The sequence below is a fragment of the Lynx canadensis genome, chromosome C1, assembly GCF_007474595.2.
Source record: "Lynx canadensis isolate LIC74 chromosome C1, mLynCan4.pri.v2, whole genome shotgun sequence".
Classification (NCBI taxonomy): Eukaryota; Metazoa; Chordata; class Mammalia; order Carnivora; family Felidae; genus Lynx; species Lynx canadensis.
The window spans coordinates 176,795,683-176,819,428 of record NC_044310.1 but is presented as its reverse complement, the minus strand read 5'-3'; the positions used below and the strand labels follow the sequence as shown (position 1 = coordinate 176,819,428).

General features: G+C 38.1%; 1 protein-coding gene across 3 annotated transcripts in view; it reads left to right on the top strand.

The window, feature by feature from the left end:
• Positions 1–23,746, top strand: part of HIBCH (3-hydroxyisobutyryl-CoA hydrolase) — a 111,612-nt gene that overhangs the window by 31,298 nt on the left and 56,568 nt on the right. For all 3 annotated transcript variants that reach the window (XM_030328121.1, XM_030328120.1, XM_030328119.1), the window contains 3 exons: positions 16,516–16,656; positions 18,493–18,577; positions 21,480–21,560. In XM_030328121.1, the coding sequence (XP_030183981.1) occupies positions 16,525–16,656; positions 18,493–18,577; positions 21,480–21,560 (298 nt within the window). In that variant the 5' untranslated portion in view covers positions 16,516–16,524. The remainder of the gene's footprint in view (positions 1–16,515; positions 16,657–18,492; positions 18,578–21,479; positions 21,561–23,746) is intronic.

Here is a 23,746-nt window from a genome sequence, read left to right as displayed (position 1 = left end):
TGTAGAGACTTGAAGGCCATGCCAAGTAACTTGGATGTTTTTGAAGGTAACAGGGAGTCATTGACCATTTTTGAATGGCAGGAACAAGATTAAAATTATGTTTTAGCAAAATTTTCTCTGGTGGCAGTGTAAAGTGTAGACAGACCACCAGGCAAAGGTTCTGGAAATCTGCCAGAGAGGAAGATTGTAACATGGCTTACAGCAATGGGAATAGAATGGAATGGAAGAGAGAGTTGTTTTAGAAATAGATTTTCCAGTACTTGGTAACTGCCTCACATTGTTGGCAGAGAGGGGAAGAGAACAAGTCTGGTTGAGAAAAATGGTGATGCCTTAACCTGTTCTAGGGAACGGAGGAGGAGAGACAGATTTGTTGGGGAGAAATTTGTTGGTAAATTTGGTTTTTTACCAAGTTGAGCGTAGGGCACCATGCACTTCTGTAATTTTAGCAGGCATTTGGAAATAGGGGCCCAGGCCTCTGGAGAAGTAAAGAAATGCAAGTTTGAGCCAGCTGCCTAAAGGTAATAACTGAAGATGGAAAGTAGCTTATCACAAAAATGTGAGAGAATAGAACACAGCTAAAGACCATTTGAGAGGCTCTGAAATATTGTGGAGGAATTTACTGATCCAATTTGAAGTCAGGAAGGATTGAGTGAAGGTTGAATAATCAACATTTATTAAATGTTGTTAGATGCTAAGAACCTTACTTACATTGCTTTGGTGTCCTTTTTGGGTTACAGTAATTTAAATTTAATGGCATTCAACATTTGCTGGAAATAGGTGAAAATCTTAGGAGTAGGAAAGATACGTGTTTGGATAAAGACGAAAGTCAGATGTCAGAAAAAATCATGTTCGGCTAAAGGTAGGCTATTTTCCTGGGTGTGTCTGTGGGTTGCAACTCCATTCAATGGCAGTGGATGTTACATATAATGGAAGGTGTGGATATCCACAACGTGATGCTTGCCCTAGGCTTGCGTTATAGCAGAACTGCGTCACTAGAATGATGGATTATTCATCCAAGCTTTTTAAACATTTTTGAGATACCTATGTATCAGGTACTGGAAAGGTTCATTTCTCACAATGTTTATGACAACTCTAAAGTGTTTTCCAAAATGTAGCCTGCAAAGTACAAGTCCAAAGAAGTAAATATTCCATGAAAAAAATTTTTTAATGAGGTAAGAAAACTGCTCATTGTTTAAAAAATTTATATTTAATATTTGCATATTAAGGACTAAAATGTCTTATTGATATTTGTTTAAGTTTTTTTCCCCAGACTGATTTGACCATGGACCATTTATCTTTCCGCATAGCAGCACCAATCATCCTTTTGCACATTTTGGGAAATGTTGCTACTATGAATTTTGCCAGAATATTTCTATGTTCTAGCAAAGTAGACATCCTAAAGTTGTGTGTGGCTTAGGAGTTTTATTTTGGCCGACTTCATGCATTCAGTTCAGCACAGAGCTGTGTGTTGATGGTGTTTATACATTTCAGCAAGTTTCCTTCACGTTTCTCCTTGGAACAGATGTAAATAACGGGTCACCCAGGCCTTATGGAAGTAGAAAAAGTTCTGTGGAGTGAGTTAGAGTGGGTAGGATGATATCATTTGAAGAAGATGATTGGGAGAGTCTGTTTAGGGGTATAATGGTTAGAGCAATAGTTCTAGAATGAGGTAAACCTAGATTTGAATCTTGGTCCTGCCCCGAAGCTGTATGACTCTAGGCAAGTGATCTAACTTCCCTGGGCCTCAGTTTCCTTATCTGTGGAAAGGAGTTTCTGGTATATAACTCATTAGAGGTGTTTTCAGGATTAAGTGTTCAGTCAAATGTTTTACCATAGTGTCCATGGAAAACTTCTAAATGGTAAGTTAATAAGGAACAGCTTTTGCTGATTGCCTAAGAAAATATTTGAAAATAAAAGTAAATGTGAACCTGTTGTCTTTCCTGGATGTACAATAAAGATTTAATAAAGTTCTAATTTCCTTCCACCTTACATCTGTTTTCCTCCTTTATCGTGGTTCTGGCTAGAAGCATTTCTTCTTTCCCTTCTCTGTTGTCCTTTATCCCTTATGTCCTTCCCCCTTCCCTGCCCAACTGTGGATTGTATGTGAATTCCATTTCCAACTCTAGTCTCTGTAATTTTTCCTAATATGGCAATTTTTCTTTATAGAAACCTTTTCTAGATTTTGTTAAAAATTTGTGATATTTTCGGAAAAGATATTTAATTTTTTCTGCAGAATTAACCTATACATCAATTATTCAAATACTGGAAGCTTTATCTCCTTTCGCTTGAATGATTTTGGTTAATGAACTAACAGTTGTTTTTAGGTTTTGAGAAGGCCATGAATTTTTCAGGTAAGAAAAAAATCCTATTTGTCCATTCATTTACGTCATTCTAATGGCATAACCAGGAGATTCTGTAATATTCTTTGCTCAAAGTCTGACCCTCTGTAAATGTCCTGAAAAGTACTTGGCCTACGTGCTTGGAGATCCATGCTTAAAAATATTCCTGCATCATTGAAATAGCAAAAATTGAAAATTACTCAGTGTTTACCAATAGGGGACTGATTAAATTGATATGTAAAAATGGACAGCTGTTAAAAATAAGTATGTAGCATGCATGTGGAATCAGCAAAACCCTGGGAAACTTTACAGGTTAATTGGCCTGTTATTTTCAACAAATTGTAAGGAAAAGAAAGGGATGAAGGGAGAACTTCTAGATTAAAAGACTTGAAAAATATATCCATTTAAAAAAATAGATGATGTTTTTGGATTTACACTTTGTGTTTACTGTACAAATCAGGATAGTTATATTTTGATACAGAGGAAGAGGGCTGTGATGGGGAGGGGGCAGGTGGAGGGCCAAGGGCTTTCGGGCTGACTGGACAGCATTGGGCTTGGGATTTGATTTTTACCCCAATTACAAGCTAATAGTTAGTCTTTACTACATGGATGGTGGCAGAGGATATGAAACTCTTGTTAGTGGCACTTCAAACAGCCTTGAGCTTGATGTCTGTATTGGTTTTCCTTGCTCCCCAAGTTCCATGGGGTGACATAGAAGGCCCAGAAGAATGCCTGCATGTGCAGTGGGTTGCATTACAGAACAATAAAATTGAATTTGGGGAACCTGCTGGTTTGTAGCAAGCTGTAAGCAAGCCTGCTCTCCTGTCCCAGAGGGAGACATTACCCTTTCTTTAAAGTTGCTCACAGCAAATACAACCCTGAAAATGACCAGGCAAAGAGAATGGTCAGGCCCTTGGGTTCACGACCCAAGCATTAAACTGCAAGGAAACCCCAGGGCCCATGGCAGATAGCGTCTTCTAACAGCCAAATTGGAAATATGGTCATGGCAGACATAAATAGTTAAGATGAGGTCATACAGGAGGAGAGATAACTGGATCAATCCAAAATGACTCTTGTCCTTATATAGGGAAAATTTGGAGACAAGTATCCTGGGAGAAGTGATGTGAAGATTGTAATTAGGCTGCTTCAAACCAAGAACTATCAGAAGCTAAGAGAGAGAGGCCCGGAACAGATCCTTCCCCTAGCCACCTTTAGGGGGAGTGTGGTCCTCCCGCTGACACCTCCATCTTGGGCTTCTAGCCTCCAGAACTCTGAGACAGTAACTTTCTGTTGTTTAAGCCACTTAGCTTGTGGTACTTTGAGTTGACAGCCCTAGCAAATGAATGCATTTCCCATGGTACATTTGTCAAAATTAAGAACACTGGTATGTTACTATTAACTTTAAACTTCATTTGGATTTCATTTGTTTCCATTAGTTTTCTGTTCCAGGATACCATATTGCATTTCCTTGTCATGTCTCTTTAGTCTCTTCTGGTCTGTGACAGTTTCTGCATCTTATTTTTTTGTGACCTTAAAAGTTTGGAGGAGTATTGGCATGGTAGCCTGTAGAATATCCCTTAATCTAGGCTTGGGTCTAGTGTTTTTTGTTTTTAATAAGTAAACTGCAGTTAAAATGTTTTTGGAGAGAATAACACAAAAGAAAAGCACCCTTTTCAACACGTCGTAACAGAGTATCTGTGGGTTTTGATGTAGGCATCAGGGATACATGACATTCACACTACATAGCTGGTGATGCTGACCTTTATTACTTGGTTAAAGTGGTGTTTGTTTGGTTTCTCCCCTCTAAAGTTACCATTATCCCCTTGTCACATTCTGTTCTTTAGAAGCAAGTTAGTAAATTCAGCCCACACTCAGAAGGTGAGGCGACTAAGCTCTGCCTGCTGGAAGGGAGATTTTTACGTGTATTATTTAGGAATCTTCTGTAGGAAAGAAGAGCCATTCTCCATTTCCTTATTCAGTTATTGATACCTGTGTGGGCTCATTGATCCTTACTCTTTGGGTTATAATCTAATATCACATTGTGTTACTCAAATTATTCTAGCTTTGGCTATGAGGAATTCCTTCATTCTGGATCTTGTGTCCTTTTGATATAATCCTATTTTTTTTAATGCTTCCTTACTTTTTCATGCCAGAGGTGTGCTCTGGGCTCCTCATGTTTTCCTTCTTGCAGCTCTGGAATCAGCCATTTCTCCAAGAAGCCCTGGTTGGAGCTCTGTATCAGAGAATTGCATTTAGAAATCAAGATCTGACCTCTGGGAGTGCTTTTTGATACTGGGGAATGATGGCTTTCTCCAGGGGGAGAGAGCTAGGGTAATGTATGTATGTATAGCAGATTGCACACACACTGTATACTAACCCTGTTATTAATGTATTAATGTAATAACCCTGTTATTAATGTAGTTACACTATAACTAATGTATGTATACGTGTCTGTAGTTGTATCTCTATTCTGTGTGTGTGTATACACACACACACACACACACACACACACACACACACACACACACACATATATATATAAGCTAAGCAGGAGATCATTCTGACAGCATCTCTGACTTTAATCCAGAGCCACAGGGCAGGGTTCATTGTAGAAGCTTCCCTTCTTGTTTATCTATAACTTTCCTCTGTTAGTAATTTCACCCTAGTATGCATGCAAAGCAGTTTCAGAAATGTTAACCATCCCCATGAAAAACAAATTTACCAACGAGAGCACAGTGTTGATAGACAGTCCTTTTGTATTTATCTTTACATTTTCTAATCAGATGACTGTTTTCCAAAGTTACTTGGGTCAGCTCCCCTGAAGTCACCACCATGATTACGTCAGTGATGCTATGTCATACATGTGTAATTTAATTAGATTTGTCACAGTCTGCATTCCATTTTGGAATCCTGTGACATCTTAGCTGTCTTTTTTTTTTTTTAAGCATAGTTTGTATACATTGAAGTTTACTTTTTGTGAGGTACATTTCTGTGCATTTTGACAAATGCGTAAATCATGCGTCCAGCACCCCACAACCATACAGAGCAGTTCCATCACCTAAAACTTCCCCTGTGCTTTCCCTTAGTAGTCGGCCTCTGCTACCCCCAACCACTGATGTGTGTTATGCCCCCATTGTTGTGTCCTTTACAGAATGTCTTATGAATGGAATGATACAATATATAGGCTTTGGGGTTTGGATCCTTTCACTCGGTGAAATGCATCTAAGATTCATCTATGTTGCATGAATTGATGACTTGGTCCTTTTTATCACTGGTATTCCATTTTGGATATGCCAGTTTGTCCATTTCCCTGTTGAAGAGCATTTTGGTTGCTTCCAGTTTTTGTCAGTTATGAGTGAGGCTGCTAAACATTTGTGTACAGGTTTTTGTGTGAACATAAGTTTTTAATTCACTTGGATAAATACACAAGGGTGCAACAGCTGGGTTGTATGGTAAGCCTATGTGTAACTTTATAAGTATTTGCCAAATTGTCTCCCAAAGTCATTGTACCATTTTGTATTCTCACCAGCAGAGTGAGAGTGCCTGTTGTTCTGTACCTTTGGCAGCATGTTATTGTCTGTGTTTGGATTTCAGCCATTTTGATGTGTGTAGTGCTATCTCATTGCGTTTTTTTTTTTTTTTTTAAGTTTGTTTATTTGAGAGAGAGTGTGAGTGAATGAGTGCATGGGAGGGGCAGAGAGGGAGGGAGAAAGAATCCCAAGCAGGCTCCCAGTCTCGAGCCTGATGTGGGGCTCGAACCCCCAAACCGTGAGCTCATGACTCCAGCCAAAACTAAGAGTTGGTTGCCCACCTGACTGAGCCACCCAGGCACCCCCTCCTTGTGGTTTTAATTTGCATTTTCCTAATGATCTTCAGATGATTTTGAGCATTTCCTATGTTTGTTTGCCATCCACATATCTTTGGTGAAGAGCTTCAGGGTGTTGTTGCTGTTTTTTTCTCATTTTAATATTGGGTTTTTCTTACTGAGTTTTAAGAGTTTATATATTCTGGATGCAAGTCGTTTATCAGGTATGTGCTATTCAAATATTTTCTTCCAATTTCTGGCTTGTCTTCATTGTCTTAATAGTATCTTGTGCAGAATGGAAGTTTTTAATGGTGATGAAACTCAGTTTGTCAATGTTATCCCATTAAGCCTTAATGTTTGGAAGGTACTGTGAACCATGGTTTTAAGGGATGTGGCCCTCGCAAGTGTTCCTGTCCCTCCTCCAGGGATAGGCTGCTTTTTTTTTCTCCCTTTCCTTTGCCCCTCATTTCTTTTCCTCAGTTGTGGTTGGTAAACACTGAAGTCTTTGGGAATGGTTTCGAGGTTCTTCCCCCATGAGATTAAGGCTTTTATTTTGTAAACCTCCATTTACTTCCCCCACTATAGTGAAGCTTCACCAGAACCCTGGGCTACAGACTTTGAAGTCCTTCCTCACTCCCCTGCAGATTTAGCCTTTTGTTTTGTATGAAAGATGAGGGGAAAGGATTTCTCTATACCTGCTGTTTCCCTAGCCCAGCCAGCACCACACAGGAGAGCTTTCTCCAGTTTTCCCTGAGAGCTCCTGGTTGGATTCCAGGAGGAAAAGCCAGCCAGAGGAAACCCCTGCATGACTGTGACCTCCCCAGGAGCTTCATGCTGTCACATTTGCCCACATTTGGCCTCCAGCAGGTCATCAAAAATTCTAATTAATCTTCCTGAAAGGTTTTGCCTGAAGTAAGCAAATATTTTGGTCCTGTGTCTCCCTGAAGGCACCTGTCACTCTCCAGATTTTATTACAGCCATTTGCCCTGTGACCTCAGTTCTCTGAGCTTACCAGAAGCCATTAATTTGCAGTCTGTTCAGCCTTTTTTCTTGTTAATAAGGTTAGGATGAGCATCTTTTCAGCTCTCAACATCTCTGAGCTGAAACCAAATAATAATAAAGTTTTGAAGGATTGCTTCCATATTGGGTGATAATTTATATAAACTACTCAGTGAAAACCATGACATTTTTTTTGGCTGACAAATTTGACTTGGGTTCAAACAGAAATTTGGTTAGTATGGAGATCTCGAGATGAAAGTTTATTAATACTTGCATTTAACATGCTTGTATGATAGGAAAACTTTTGTCTGTATTTTAAGATTTAAAATGATGCGGTTATCTGAAAAGTATAGCTGTTTTAATCTGTCATCTGTCCTGTCATATGAGTAAGGGTTTAATCAAGGAGGTAGAACCACTATGGGTATTTAAGGGGAGCAGAATATGCCATTCCTTAAATATGCAGCTTTGGCATGTGAATTATTTTGAGCTGAAGGCAGTCAAGACCCAGCAGATTTGGGAAAAGCTTTTTACCTCCCTCTCAAATGCCTGAAAGAAATTGGAAAGGAGCCTCAGACCCTATTTCTTTTCTTAGCTCAGGATGGTATATGAACCTCAGTTGCCTTGCTGCTTTTGAGTCTCACACCATTGTGGTCCCCCTTACTTAAGAAATGAAAATTTTCTCCAGTTAATCTGTCTTTATTACAGTGGGGGAGGAGTTTAGCCAAGAACCTGGAAGGGTAGGGGGAAAATTATGTTTTCTCCCCTACAGTATTATGGAATAAAAGATTTAGTATGGGAATAAGATCTTCCACAATACCGACAGAAATTATGAGAGGGTCTAGAGAAGGAGTCGGAGGGTCAGAAAACTTACCATCTGTCCTACTCATCTACTAACACAAGTGGGTCAGTAGGAACTTGGACGAAAATCAGAGAAGCTAGGTACTTTAACCGCTAGAGTAGGTCTGCAAAGAAGGTGATAGGTGAAATCTGGGGAAGGCTGTGTCTGCTGGTGGACTTGGTGTCCTTTTTGGTCTGGTTTCTTTTGTGATTTTTGTGTATAATTTGCTTTTACCACAAATGCTTTTAGTATCAGTAAGGTAAGAAAATGAAAAAATACAGTTTCCTAACTCATATGTTTACTTAGCATCTTTTTTTTTCTTTTAGGGGATGAAAAAATAGATTTATTGCTATTTCCAAAAGTCAGAACTAGAGGAAGAATAAACGTAACAGATGTTATAAGAACATAAGTACAAACAACTGTTTTACAATAACACGTACTTGAAACACATTTTTGTACTGCAAACTATGAAAAATAACTCTCTTTAAATGATTTTAACATTTGCTCTTCCTTATATACAGTTGAATTTCCAGTGGGAGAACAAAGATGCTCACAGCTCTCTGGGCCTTGCTTTGTGAAAACCCTTCCTTAAAACTTTCTGGAATGCTCCATGAAACCAGTGTATGGTTTAGCAGGAAATAGGGGCTGTCATCAGTGCACACGTATATGCATGTTGTCCTATCTTCCCAACTCTCCCGCACATGTGGGATCATTACTGGGGTTCAGGGGACCCCATGGACAGTCAAATAAGAGCGCCCTCTGGAACAAAGCCTTTTAATGAAGTTCCCTTTTGGAGATGGCTTAATACCTTTTACACTTAATGTATTACTCTTATTAAAAAAATTTTTTTTGAATACTGGTTTGAATAGGTAGTAAATACATAAGGCACAGAATTCAAAAAATTCAAAGGGATCATACATTAAAAAGTCTTCCCACCCCTCACTTCTATGTCCAATTTTCTTTCCTGGAGGCAACCATTTTAGCAATGTTTTCTGTATCTATTTAGAAATACATTCTGGGGCACCTGGGTGGCTCAGTCGGTTGAGCATCCGACTTCGGCTCAGGTCATGATCTCCCGGTCTGTGGGTTCGAGCCCCGCGTCAGGCTCTGTGCTGACAGCTCAGAGCCTGGAGCCTGCTTCGGATTCTGTGTCTCCCTCTCTCTCTGCCCCTCTCCCGCTCATGCTCTGTCTCTCTCTCTCTGTGAAAAATAAATAAACATTAAAAAAAATAAAAAAAGAAATACATTCTGTGTGTAAAAATGTATGTGTCCATGTACAGAGTGGGTGGGCAGCATTGTAAACACACTGCCTGGTTGTTCCACAACAGTGTATGGAGAGGTAGCTGCCTCATTCTTTTTCTTTTTTTAATGTTTATTTTTGAGAGAGGGAGACAGAGAATCCCAAGCAGGCTCTCCGCCATCTGCACAAAGCCGGATGTGGGGCTCCAACTCACAAGCCGTGAGATCATGACTCAAGCTGAAACCAAGAGTTGGACACTTAACTTACTGGGGCACATAGGTGCCCCTGCCTCATTCCGTTTAAAGCCTCTGTAGTATGCATTTTTGTAGGAATGGTTATAATTCTTTCAACCAGCCTCTCACTGGTAACATTTAGGTCATTTCTAATGTTTTGCCATTACTAATGACATTGCAGTGACTATTCTTGTGTATTCATTTTGCCCATATGTAAACATGTCTATAGGATAAACTTCTGGAACAAGGATTACTGTGTTGGTGTGTATGCTTTAAAAAAATTTTTTTGGGGGGCGCCTGGGTGGCGCAGTCGGTTAAGCGTCCGACTTCAGCCAGGTCACGATCTCGCGGTCAGTGAGTTCGAGCCCCGCGTCGGGCTCTGGGCTGATGGCTCAGAGCCTGGAGCCTGCTTCCGATTCTGTGTCTCCCTCTCTCTCTGCCCCTCCCCCGTTCATGCTCTGTCTCTCTCTGTCCCAAAAATAAATAAACGTTGAAAAATTTAAAAAAAAAAAAAATTTTTTTTAATGTTTACTTACTCTTGAGAGAGAGAGAGAGAGAGACAGAGCAGGAGCAGGGGAGAGGCAGAGAGAGGGAGTCACGGAATCCGAAGCAGGCTCCAGGCTCCAAGCTGTCAGCACAGAGCCCGATGCGGGGCTCGAACCCACAGACGGTGGACTGTGAAATCATGACCTGAGCCAAAGTCGGACGCCCAACTGAGCCACCCAGGTGCCCCCAGTGTATATGCTTTAAAAAATGGGTTGTCAGGTTATTTTTCCTAGGCTCTCCAATAGTTTTTGCTCCTACAGTATATTTGTTTCCTCACCCTCTAGATATCACAGGATACCAAACTTCTTGCCAAGTTGGTTAAAAAAACATTTTACTATAGTTATAGGTTCTAATTTTTTTTTAAATTTTTTAAAATGTTTATTTTTGAGAGAGCGCGTGTGCGCACGAGTGGGGGAGGGGCAGAGAGGGAGGGAGATACAGAATCTGAAGCAAGCTCCAGGCTCCAAGCTGTCCGCACAGAGCCCGATGCGGGTCTTGAACCCACGAACTGAGAGATCATGACCTGAGCAGGAGTTGGATGCCCAACTGACTGAGCCATCCAGGCGCCCCTAATTTAATTTAATTACTTTAAGGGATGCTTGGGGAAATTTTTATTAGCTGTTATAAGGTCAATATGAATAATAGACTCTTTCCCCATACACAAATAATAATTAAAAACTATTAAGTGGTTGCCTTTTAAAATGTTAAAAATAAATGAAATAAAAACAATTGGAATACATCCAATGAAAGGTGTGGAAAGTCTCTACTCAGGGAAATATAAAATTTTGAAATTTTAAATTATGTATAAAACACTCAATATTACAAAATTGTCAGTCCCACTAAATAGGTCTTTAAATTCACTGCCATAGTAGTCATACTCCCTGCGGAAGTTTGTTGTAGATATTGACAAGCTGACTCTAAAATCCATAAGAAAACACAAAAGATCAAGAAAACAGTGTTGAAGGAAAACAATATTGGAAGACATTGGTATGCTATCAACAATGATTAAAATAAAATAGTAATAAAAACAATGTGGTAATGAGACATTAAGAACCAATGTAATCATTGGTACAAAACAGACCCACATAGATATGGAAATAATTACAATAAAAATGTTACTTCAGAGCAATGAAAAAAGGATGGTTTTATTGCTAAATGGCACTAGGTCATCTGGATAGCCATATAGGTGACTAGTCATGGAAAAATCCCTTTTATCAGTTTGCAGCTCAAACAAGTCATAATTTGGATGGCCTGCAAGAATGGACAGTTTGGGCCTGCCGTGACCACACATGGCATCATGTATCGGGAGTCCAATGGTATTCTCTCTCATGTTTATTTATATATATATAATTTATTGTCAAGTTAGCTAACCAACAGAGTATACAGTGTGCTCTTGGCTTCGGGAGCAGATTCCCATGATTCATCACTTACATACAACACCCAGTGCTCTTCCCAACAAGTGCCCTCCTCAATGCCCATCACCCATTTTCTCCCCAACACACCCCCCCACCCTCCGCCTCCTCCATCAACCCTTAGTTCTCTGTATTTAAGAGTCTCTTATGGTTTGTAACTATTTTTTTTCCTTCCCTTCCCCTATGGTCTTCTGTTAAGTTTCTCAAATTGCACATGAGTGAAAACATATGATATCTGTCTTTCTCTGACCTATTTCACTTAGCATAATACCCTCCAGTTCCATCCAGGTATTACTTGTTGCATTACTTGTTGCAAATGGCAGGATTTCATTCTTTCTCATTGCCAAGTAGTATTCCATTGTATAAATAAACCATGTCTTTATCCATTCACAAGTTGATGAACATTTGGGCTTTTTCCATAATTTGGCAATTGTTGATAGCACTGCTATAAACATTGGGGTCCATGTACTCCTATGAATCAGCACTCCTGTATCTTTGGATAAATTCCTAGTAGTGCTATTGCTGGGTCATAGGGTAATTCTATTTTTAATTTTTTGAGGAACCTCCACACTGTTTTACAGTGGCTGCATCAGTTTGCATTCCCACCAACAGTGCAAGAGGGTTGCCCTTTCTCCACATCTTCACCAACATCTGTTGTTTCCTCAATTGTTAATTTTAGCCACTCTGACCAGTGTAAGGTGGTATCTCAGTGTGGTTTTGATTTGTACTTCCCTGATGATGAGTGATGTTGAGCTTCTTTTCATGTGTCTGTTAGCCGTCTGGATGTCTTCTTTGGAAAAGTGTCTGTTCGTGTCTCCTGTCCATTTCTTCACTAGATTATTTGTTTTTTTTGGGTGTTGAGTTAGGTAAGTTCTTTGTAGATTTTGGATACTTACCCTTTATCCGATTTAAGTTTTAATTGAAAAAATTCAGACTTTGTTTTTAATAGCCTTTTCCATAACCCTTGTAAGTGAATATATGTTATTTTTATCTGATAATGAATTTTAATAAAAACTAAGCTGACATTAAATGTGCAGCATGATTTTATAAAGACTTAAACACTGTGTAACATTTAATGCTATTAAATTATGAACTTCTGTGTTTTACTAGATTTCAGTTAAGAAGTGTGCATTTGCTTTTAATTAGCATTCTCTAGTTAAAATTTTCCAATTTAAGCTTTATATTGTACACAGTTCTCATGTGAAGGTTAAAGCATTGTTTTTAGTTAAAGTAATAAGTATGATTGTGCCATTAGTCCTAACAATTGTGTATAGCAGAGTCCTGGGAGATTGTTATGTTTCTTACAGGTGTTTATATTAGTACTATATATTACATGAGCAGTGAAATCTGATAATTAAGTTATAGCGTATGAGTTCCTAAGTAAGCATATAGGCCAGTTCATCACAGCCATATGACTTGTAAATCTGTCATTTTATAATCTGGCCTCACCTGCTTAATCTGTTTACTTTCCTATCCCTCATTTCCTCAGTCAGCCTTTATTCACTCATATTTAACATCTTAATATTTCCTGGGCGCCTGGGTGGCTCAGTTGGTTAAGTGCCCTACTCTTGATTTCAGCCCAGGTCATGATCTCTGGTCCTATGCTGACAGTGCACAGCCTGCTTGGGATTCTCTCTCCACCTTTCTCATTGTCCCTGTCCCTCCCCTTCTCACGCTCGCTCTCTCTCAAAATAAGTAAACATTAAAAAAAAAATCTTGATGTTTCCAAATATCCGTTGTTTGTTTTAGGATGTGTTATTCTCTAGGATTCTTGCACTCCTTTTTCTTGGCATGCATCAAAGCCCAGCTCAAATATCCCCTTTTCTATTTTTTTTCAAATTGTCAGTAGTTACTGTAGTCAGAATTATTTGTCCTCTTTATTCATCTTTGCTTTGCAAGCACCTAACATATTACTTGGTATATAGTAATAAATTAAGAGATTTGAGAGTATTTTGTAGTCCAAGTAATTCTAAGACTAGGTTCTGTTCTAAATCAGTTGACTGTTCCTTCAGAAACAAAAAAGATTTAATTACTATGTGTATACTTTGTATATACTATGTATATACTTTTGCTTTTGGTACGTATATTTTGCTTTTCTACAGAATTTAAAGAATTTTAGAGACCTTTGTCAGGGGCACCTGTGTGGCTCAGTTGGTTAAACCTCTGTTTTCAGCTCAGGTCATGATCTCTTATGGGATCAAACCCTGTGTTGGTGGAGCCTGCTTGGGATTCTCCCTCTCACTCCCTCTCTGCCCCTCCCCTGCTCGTGTGCTGTTCTCAAAATAAATAAGCATTTAAAAGAGAAAAAGAAACTTTGTCAGATATACGTAGTAGTCCATTTGATTACTTACTGTTAACTTGTATGAAAGATTTGCATTTAATGTCCAGGCATACCTCGTGTCATTGTGCTTTGCAGATTTTTTTTTTTTTTTTTACAAATTGAAGGTTTGCGGCAACCCTGCATCAGCAGAGCAAATGTATTGGTGGTATTTTTCCAACAAATTTGCTCACTCTATGTCTGTGTGTCACATTTTGGTAATTCTCATGATATTTCAAATTTTTTCACTATTCTGATGAACGGTGATCTTGATGTTACTGTTGTAATTGTTTTGGTGGCGCCATGAATGCACCCACATAAGATGGTGAACTTAACAAATATTGTGTTTCTTCTGACTGCTCCACCAATCTGCTGTTCTTTCATGTCCCTCTCCTTAGGCATCCCTATTCCCTGAGACACAACAGCATTGAAATTAGGCCAATTAATAATTGTGCCTCCAAGTGTACAAATGAAAGGAAGAGTCAAATGTCTCTCACTTGAAATCAAAAGCCAAAAATGCTTAAGCTTAGTGAGGAGGGCACGTCAAAAGCCAAGATAGGTCAAAAGCTAGGCCTCTTGCACCAGTTAGCCAGGTTGTGAATGCAAAGGAAATGTTTTTGAAGGAAATGAAAAGTGTTACTCAAGTGAACACATGAATAAGAATGTGAAACATCCTTATTGCTGATAAGGAGAAAGCTTTAGTTGGGATAGAAGATCAGACCAGCTACATTTCCTAAGGTCAAACCTAATCCAGAATAAGGCCTTAACTGTTCAGTTCTATGAAGGCTGAGAGAGGTGAGGAAGCTACAGAAGAAAAGTTTGAAGGTAGCAGAAGTTAGTAATGGGGTTTAAAGAAGGCCATCTCCATAATGTAAAGATGCAAGGTGAAGCAGCAAGTGCTGATGGCAAAGGGCAGCCAGTCATCCAGAAGGTCTAGCTAAGATAATGAAGGTGACTCTAATAAACAAGATCTTCAATATAGATGGAACAGTCTTCTGTTGGAAGGAGAGGTCATCTAAGACTTTGATAACTAGAAGTCAATGGCTGGCTTCAGAGCTTCAAAGGATAGGCTCACTTCCTTGTTAGGGGCTAATGCAGCCGTTGACTTTAAGTTGAAGCTAATACTCATTGATCATTCTGAAAATCCTGGGGCCCTTAAGAATCATGCTAAATCTACTCTGCTGTGCTTTATAAATGGAACAACAAAGCCTGGATGAAGCACAGCTGTTTACAACATGGTTTACTGAATACGCATACACACATTTACGTATATACATGTATACATGTGTATACATGTATATATGTAAAATGTTTATTAATGTTTGTTTGCTTTTGGGAAAGTATAAGCAGGGGAGGGGCAGAGAGAGGGGAACAGGATCTGAAGCCCTGATGAGCCCAATGTGGGGCTCGAACTCAAGAACCAAGATCATGATCTGACCTGAAGTTGGACACTCAACCGAGTGAGCCATTCAGGTGCCTCCTCAATATTTTAAGTCTATCGTTGAAACCTACTGCTCAGAAAAAAAGATGCCTTTCAATATACTGCTCATTGACAATGCACCTGGTTGCCCAAGAACTTTGATGGAGCTTGCTAACACAGCATCTATTCTGCATCCCTGGGTCAATGAGCAATTTTGAATTTTCAAGGCTTATTATTTAAGAAATACATTTTATAAGACTATAGCTGCCATAGAGAGTGAGTCCTTTGGATCTGGGCAAAGTAAATTGAAAACCTTCTGGAAGGGATTCACCACTCTAGATGCCATTAAGAACATCCGTGATTCTTGGGAAGAGGCCCAAAACTAGCAACATTCATAGGAGTTAGAAGAAGTTCATTCTAACCCTCATGGATGATTTTGATGGGTTCAAGACATCAGTGGAGGAAGTAACTGAAGATGTGGTGGAAACAACAAGAGACCTAGAATTAAAAGTGGAGCCTGAAGATGTGACTGAATTGCTGCCATTTCATGATCAAACTATGAAGAAGGAGTTGCTTTTTATGGATGAGCAAAGAAAATGGTTTCTTGAGATGGAATCTACTCTTGATGAAGATGCTGTGAAGATTGTTGGAATGACAACAAAGGATCTAAGACTGTTACATAAACATAGTAGATAAAGCAGCTCCTTGAGGTTTGAGAGGATTGACTCTAATTTTGAAAGCTCTGCTGTGGGTACACTGCTATCAAACAGCATTGCATGCTACAGAGAAATTGTGAAAGGAAGAGTCCTTCAATACAGCAGACTTGACTGTTGTCTTATTTTAAGAAATTGCCACAGCCTCCCCAACCTTCAGCAACTTCCACCCTGATCAGTCAGCAGCCATCAACATTGAGGCAAAACTCTCCACCAGCAAAGATTCTGACTCAAAGTGCAGATGATCATTAGTATTTACTAGCAAAATTCCTTTTTTTTCCCCCTTTGCACAGTGTCAGCTTTATTCAGTCATAAAGCAAGGTTGACATAATTATCAAGCATGTGCTTAACTTGGCTTCTATAGTGTGGCCTCTTCTCTCCCTTTAGTTGTGGAGTTTGTTCTGTCAGCCTTCAGGTTGATTTCTGGGGGTATTTAGGATGAACTGATAGTTATCTAGTTGTGTTCATGGGACACACATAACTGTTATATGCACTGGGGGAAAATCATTTGAATTTATTGCAGTATTTGCTTTATTGTGGTGGTCTGGAGCTGAATCCACAGCACCTCTGAGGTATACCTGTGTATCGTTTAATATTGGCTTGTGACAAAATCTTAATGAATTTCATCCTAGGCTTAATCTTTTTTTACACAGAGAAGGTCTATGCACATGGATGCAGCAGGAGAAGTACTACTGGAAAGAAGAGGTTGTGCAGGAGTGATAACACTAAACAGACCAAAGTTCCTAAATGCATTAAACCTTAATATGATTCGGCACATTTATCCACAACTAAAGGTTTGTGATTTCCTTAAATTATATGGATACTTTAAAAAATGTATCCTTAGGGGCACCTGGGTGGCTCAGTCGGTTGAGTGGCCAACTTCAGGTCATGATCTTGGGCCCCATGAGTTCGAGCCCGTGTCAGGCTCTGTGCTGACAGCTCAGAGCCTGGAGCCTGCTTTGGATTCTGTATCTCCCTCTTTCTCTGCCCTTCCCCAACTTGCTCGCGCGCTCTCTCTCTCTCTCTCTCTCTCTCTCTCTCTCTCTCCCCCCCTCCCCCTCCCCCTCCCCCTCCCTCTCCCTCCCTCTCCCTCCCTCTCCCTCTCCCTCTCCCTCTCCCTCTCCCTCTCCCTCTCCCTCTCCCTCTCCCTCTCCCTCTTCCTCTCCCTCTCCTCTCTGAAAAATAAACAAACATTAAAAATAAATAAGAATGTATCCTAAAAGAACATTTCTGGGATTCTCTTCCATGGAATCTTTGGGATCAGTGCCCAAGCCCCACTGATTTCTTGTCTTCGTCCTTTCCCTATGTGATTATCTTGAAGCATCCCTAATGACGGGGACTTCATGACCTCCTGAGAGCTCCTTCCACTTTTCCATAACTCTGAGTTTCTTCCTGTGTTTTGCCACTCTGCTTCTCTGACCTTTTAACCAGTGATAATAGTTCTGCCTCTTGGGACAGGAGTATACAAATCTAACATTCCATGTGACAGCATTTCGACACGATTCTTAGAGAAGACTATAAGCTTTTCTATTCTAAGTGAACTGCATGGTGCTGTGGAAAAGCATGACTTGTAGTTGGACTACTTTGTTTGAAACTTGGACTTCTGTTTATTAACTCTTCAGCTTGGGAGTGTTCATCTTTCTGTCCTTCATTTACCTCAGCTGTGAAATGGGGATTATAATATCTCACAGGATTATTGTGAAGTGAAATGGTGTACCTAATATGGTCAGCCACAAAGACTAATTCTCCCCTGGTTACAAGTTCCTTAATTTTTCATTTGATGAGTCTGTCTTCTATTTCCTTATGTCTGTTTGGGACACTAATATGTCTTTAAATGTAATAAAGAGAAATCAAGTATTTCAGGTTGGAGTAGACCAGAGTGGAAGAAAGTAGAAACTTCCATGTTAGAATGCCATATTTCTATTAATGTAGTCCAATATTGCATTAGTCTTTTGGGCAGCCACATCCATCCAGCTACATCTCTTCCTTGTGTGTTTATATTTTTATTCTCAAGTGTAGAATTTATACAGCTCCTGTTAATTTTTTGTCTCTGGTTAACTGATGTTTTAGTGAATAGTCTTTTGAATTGCCCTTGGCTCTTGATTCTTTCATCCTGATTATTTATTAGTTGCCCCTGCCAACCTCAAATCACTTCAAGATTTAATCAGTATTGTGGTTTCATTCTATTGCTTATAAATTTGTCAGTAGGTTGGAGCCCTATATTACCACAATAGAAAGGTTCTTGTTCAGTTTATCAACAGTCTTTGGACTGATTTGTTCACCAGATTTATAAGCTTCTGGGATGTATATTTAAGCCCATCTTCTTTCATCTTGGTCTCAAAGTTGTCATGGCAAAGATTCTTCAGATATCATCATACAATTTGGATCACAAAGTGTATTCATCTAGCAACTTTGTTGGAATAGTCTCCAATTTATGTCAGAAAAGAAAATGAAGTTAGGATCCATTCTTTTGGATGTACTTTATAAAGCTTGTACTTTATGTGTATTGACATATATTTATCTATACATGTATATGTGTGTATCCATATGTGTATATAAATGCATATAGATTTTTTAAATGAGTTTTCATTTATAGTATGCTTTTCCCATTTTCTTTTCAATTTGGATAGAATTGGGAACAAGATCCTGAAACTTTCCTGATCATTATAAAAGGAGCTGGTGGAAAGGCTTTCTGTTCTGGGGGTGATATCAGAGGTAAAAACTTTTTCCTCCTCTTAACCTAAATGCTTTTTTCCCTGAGTAGAACTGATAAAACCAACAGGAAATTTTTGTAGTACTTTGTAATTTGCTTTACTTAGAATTTTTTTTTATTATAATGTCTTAGCTTTTGTAGTTAATATTAGCAAAATGAGAATAGCATTTTTTTAAACTATGTATGTGCTCTTCATATATCCTGTCTTTCTACCTAAATCATCCTAAACAAAATGTATAGTTATGGTGTGTGAGTCCACTTTTTATTTTAGGTTAGCTGATATTCAGCAATTCAATTTGTTCTATAACCTGACAATCTGGCCATGTTGAGTGACTTGTCATTGTCCAAATATGACATTCTTTCACATATCTCCTTGACTGTGCTTGTGCTTTTCCCCAGTTCATGATCCCAAAGCAAGAATGTACTTATACATTTATCCTATTGTCAATGTATTTTTACAGATGTTTAAAAACGTTGAAATGAGTTAAAAAGATTAATTCTCCTTTCTAATTCTTTAGGTCAATCTGTATACATATAACTATTAAAGGCAAAAGAAAGAAGAAATGTATATTCTCAGGATCAAAGTCATGTATTTATCATCACCACTGGTGATGATATTTCAGTATTTAATATATACTGAAACTGTTTTTACACTTTGTAATGAAATTGGTAGAGTTCAGGGATGGTTTTTTTTTCCTTGAGTTTTTATCGTGTGTGTTATTTATTTATTTTTGTATTGTGTTAAGGCAGTACTGTTTCTATTATATTTGGAATAGGAAAAACAAGCTTGATTTAGGATATAATTTTAGGTACCTATTAAATTTTTTTAATATTAAATGTGATTTATTGTCAAATTGGTTTCCATACAGTACCCAGTGCTCATCCCAACAGGTGCCCTCCTCAATTGCCCATCACCCACTTTCACCTCTCCCCCACCCCCCATCAACCCAGTATTTAAGAATCTCTTATGGTTTGTTTCCTTCCCTCTCTGTAACTTTTTTTTCCCACCTTCCGCCTCCCCCATGGCCTTCTGTTAAGTTTCTCAGGATCCACATATGAGTGAAAACATGGTATCTGTCTTTCTCTGCCTGACTTATTTCACTTAGCATAATACCCTCCAGTTCCCTCCACATTGCTGCAAATGGCAAGATTTCATTCTTTCTCATTGCCAAGTAGTATTCCATTATATATATAAACCACATCTTTATCCATTCACCAGTTGATGGACATTTAGATACCTATTAAATTTAAAGTAACTTGAGTGTTAAAATTTCAGTTGCTTAGATAGATTTGTTAACTGAATTGTGTTTGAATTTATTGTTTTGCCCACAACATGAATATATTTAAAAAAATGTTTTTCAGCATGGAGCTAACCTTTATTGTGGAGTTGAGCCTATGATCTTCATAGTTTACAGATAGGCAGAACCTTACATATTGTTTTTAGCTTCTTCTAACTGTGAGCTATTTTTACATACACATTTAACTTTATATTATATATATAAATATATATATGTAAGTGTATATATATATAAGTATATATATATATTGATATTTGGAGGTACAGTTACAAGTTACAGATTTAGTTTATGTGTATAAAGAAGTGGTCTTCAATTCCAGGAATTTTAGTTGCTTTAAAGATGTTTATTTAGTCCAAGATGATAAGTGGGCACTCAGAAAAAAAAATTTTTTTAAACGCTATTCATTTAATTTTAACTTCTATGGAATTAATTGATTAGAATAAGATAAAGAGGAAATCAAAGATTTTTGAGGTAACAGCTTCATTCCATAGGCAATATAATTTGCACTTTTGTCATTTTAGAATTGCTAAATAGTGGTAAGAACTGAATAAGAAATAATAGATGAGGGTTTGGGGGCATGCGTATATCAGTGAAATACCATTAATGACAAAAAATAGACACCAAATCTTTCTTTTAAAAACAAGGAAAAGAAGTCAACATTTGGAACATTTTGAAAGAAAATATATCAGTTTTCTAGAATTAGTCTAAATACCTATAGTCAACAATTTTTAGGTAACTCTTTCCCATAGAAGAAATATGTTTATATTTTAATTTGTATTTTAGTAGATAATTCTTAGAAGGGGTGCCTAGGTGACTCAGTTGTTTGAGCGTCCGACTTGGGCTCAGGTCATGATCTCGCCATTCCCGAGTTTGAGCCCTGCATGGGGCTCTGTGCTGACACCTCAGAGCCTGGAACCTATTTCAGATTCTGTGTCTCTCCCCCTCTCTCTGCCCCTCCCCTGCTTGCATTCTGTCTCTCTCTGAAAAATAAATAAAAAAGACACTTAAAAAAACATTAAAAAGACTTAAAGAGGAAAGGCATATAATCTTACAGTATATGGAAGACAATGGTTTGGTAGTAGTCTTAACATTGACTGGACTAGGAATACAGTGGGTGCTCAGTGTTTCATGGTGAAATGAATGTGGCAGAAATATTTAACTAGACAGAATATATTGTACTGTGTGTATGGGTACATGGATACGCATGCACACACGTGCTTATATTTCTCTGTGTGTATGTATAATGTACTTTGTGTTAATATATGTTACCATTGGAAATGTATATCCAGCAAATCTTTATTTGGGTGCTATAGAAAATAGTCAAAATAAAATGGTAGCAATATATAAGTTCTAAATTAGGTATAGCACTTTGTAAGAAATTCTTAAGAATTTTTGCCTTGAAGTTTTGACTTTGAATATGGATCTGGGGCTGTGTCTGTGGCAAGGGCACTTCAAAACTTTAACAAACCATTCTAGAGTTTCCCCTGGTACTTAATATCACAGTATTTTAAGTTTATTCTCTTTCTCTTTGACAGTGTTAACTAGAAAGCACTTTATTAAAAAATTACAATCTTTTTCCCTTTCTTCTTCTTCTTTTTTTTTGTAGTGATCTCAGAAGCTGGAAGGGCAAACCAGAAGATAGCTCAAGATTTCTTTAGAGAAGAATATAGGCTGAACAATGCCATTGGTATGTGTGTTCCTCTGAGAGCTTTAAAAATGGAATCAAGATATGAGCTGCAGTGTCAATTGTTAAAGATACAATCAGTAGACATTCTTATTACTCTTTCTACTCTTTCATAGACTATATGTCAGGCATAAATAAAGCTGATTAAACTATTCTGACTGCTCATTCCAGAACAATTCATACTTTAATATTAGTAAGCTATACTTAGTTACTGTATGTCCTACACTCAGTATGAAAACATGGATTCTGATTATATCGCTGGCTTTCTTAGAAAACAAAAATCTTGGGCCTCAGTTGTCTCTGTAAAATTAGGTACCGTTTCCTAATTCTTCAGGAACTCTGGGATGAAAATGCCTTTATAGTTGATGTTCCAAGTTTCATTGGAAGTGAAGCAGTACTTTTATCAAGCATGTGCTTCAAATGTTAAGTTGCAGGGAATAATATAATAAATAATTGTGTACCCACCAGCCAGAATGAACAGACATTAATATTTTATTTTTGCTTGATGTTTTAAGATGTATTTAGAAGAGATAAAATACTACATGTTTTAAACTTATACTTTAGTTGGCTCTGTTGTTTTCCTTAGTGCCATTCTTTTCTCTCCCCAGAAGCAACCATTATCTCTCCTCAAGGAGCAACTGTTGTCGTTAGTTTTTAGTGTATTCTACTAGACCATACTTAATATTTTTACTGTATATTTATGAACAAAAGTAGTATTACTGTGTGGTTTTGAAATTTATAGAAGTAACATCTTACTATGTATACCAGTGCATAAGTTGTTTTTAATAACGTGGAACGAAACTGTTGGGTAGTATTCTGTATTATGAATGTATCCCACATTACTTTTCTGTTCTACATTAATTAATATTTTAGGTTATTTCAAATTTTTACTAATACAGATATGGTCCCCTTAGTGTCTATGTACAAAAGTTTCTCTAGGAATAATAGAAGCAGAATGGATGGATCATAGTTTATAGGTCTTCAGCTGTTTCCAGATTCTTCTCTAAAGTACAAGACTTTATTTTTTGCATGTTGTTTCCATCATTTTTTTGTGTTAAACTTTGTATGTTTAATATCTTACTGTGGCTTTAATTTGTATTTCATTGCATATTGGTGAGATTGAAGGTGTTTTCTTTTCTTTTTTTTTTAATATTTATTTATTTTTGAGAGAGAGAGAGCGTGAGCGGGGGGAGGGCCAGAGAGAGGGAGACCCAGAATCAGAAGCAGGCTCCAGGCTCTGAGCTGTCAGCACAGAGCCCAATGCGGGGCTCGAACCATGAACCGTGAGAACATGACCTGAGCCGAAGTCGGACACCCAACCATCTGAGCCACCCAGGCGCCCTGATAGAAGGTGTTTTCTTTTTTTTTCTTTTTTTTTTTCTTTTTTTTCAACGTTTATTTATTTTTGGGACAGAGAGAGACAGAGCATGAACGGGGGAGGGGCAGAGAGAGAGGGAGACACAGAATCAGAAACAGGCTCCAGGCTCTGAGCCATCAGCCCAGAGCCCGACGCGGGGCTCGAACTCACAGACCGCGAGATCGTGACCTGGCTGAAGTCGGACGCTTAACCGACTGCGCCACCCAGGCGCCCCTAGAAGGTGTTTTCTTAAGTAATCATTTAGATTTTCTTTTCAGTGTCATCCTTTCTTCATCTTTCCGTTGGATTGTCTTTTTCTTACTGATTGTGTAGGTCTTTATGTATTCTGGATTCCTCGTTTTTGTAAACTATACATACTTCTCTCTGTTTGCTACTTCAGGTTATTTTTTGGTATATCTAAGTTTTTATTTGATGAGTTGAAACGCATATATTCTTTTCCTTTATGATTTATGCTTTTTTGCATTAAACCATGTAACAACACTGAGGTTATTAAGATGTTGTCATATTTTCTTTTAATAGTTTCAATATTTTGTTTCTTTGTACTCTAAGTCTTTAATGTACTTGGGATGGTTTTTTGCATGTGACATCCTTTAACTTTTAGTTTTCAGCTAGAAAGCCAGATGTTGTGATTTCTTTTATGTGTAAATTTCATGCCTTTTTCACTGATGTTAATGATACCTCTGTCAGGTATCAAGTTCTTATATGTGACCTGGTCTGTTTCTGGGCTTCTTTGTTCAGTGGTCTATTTGTACTTATGATGAAACTACAATGTCACAATTATTACAGCTGTAAGATATGTTTCTATCTAGTA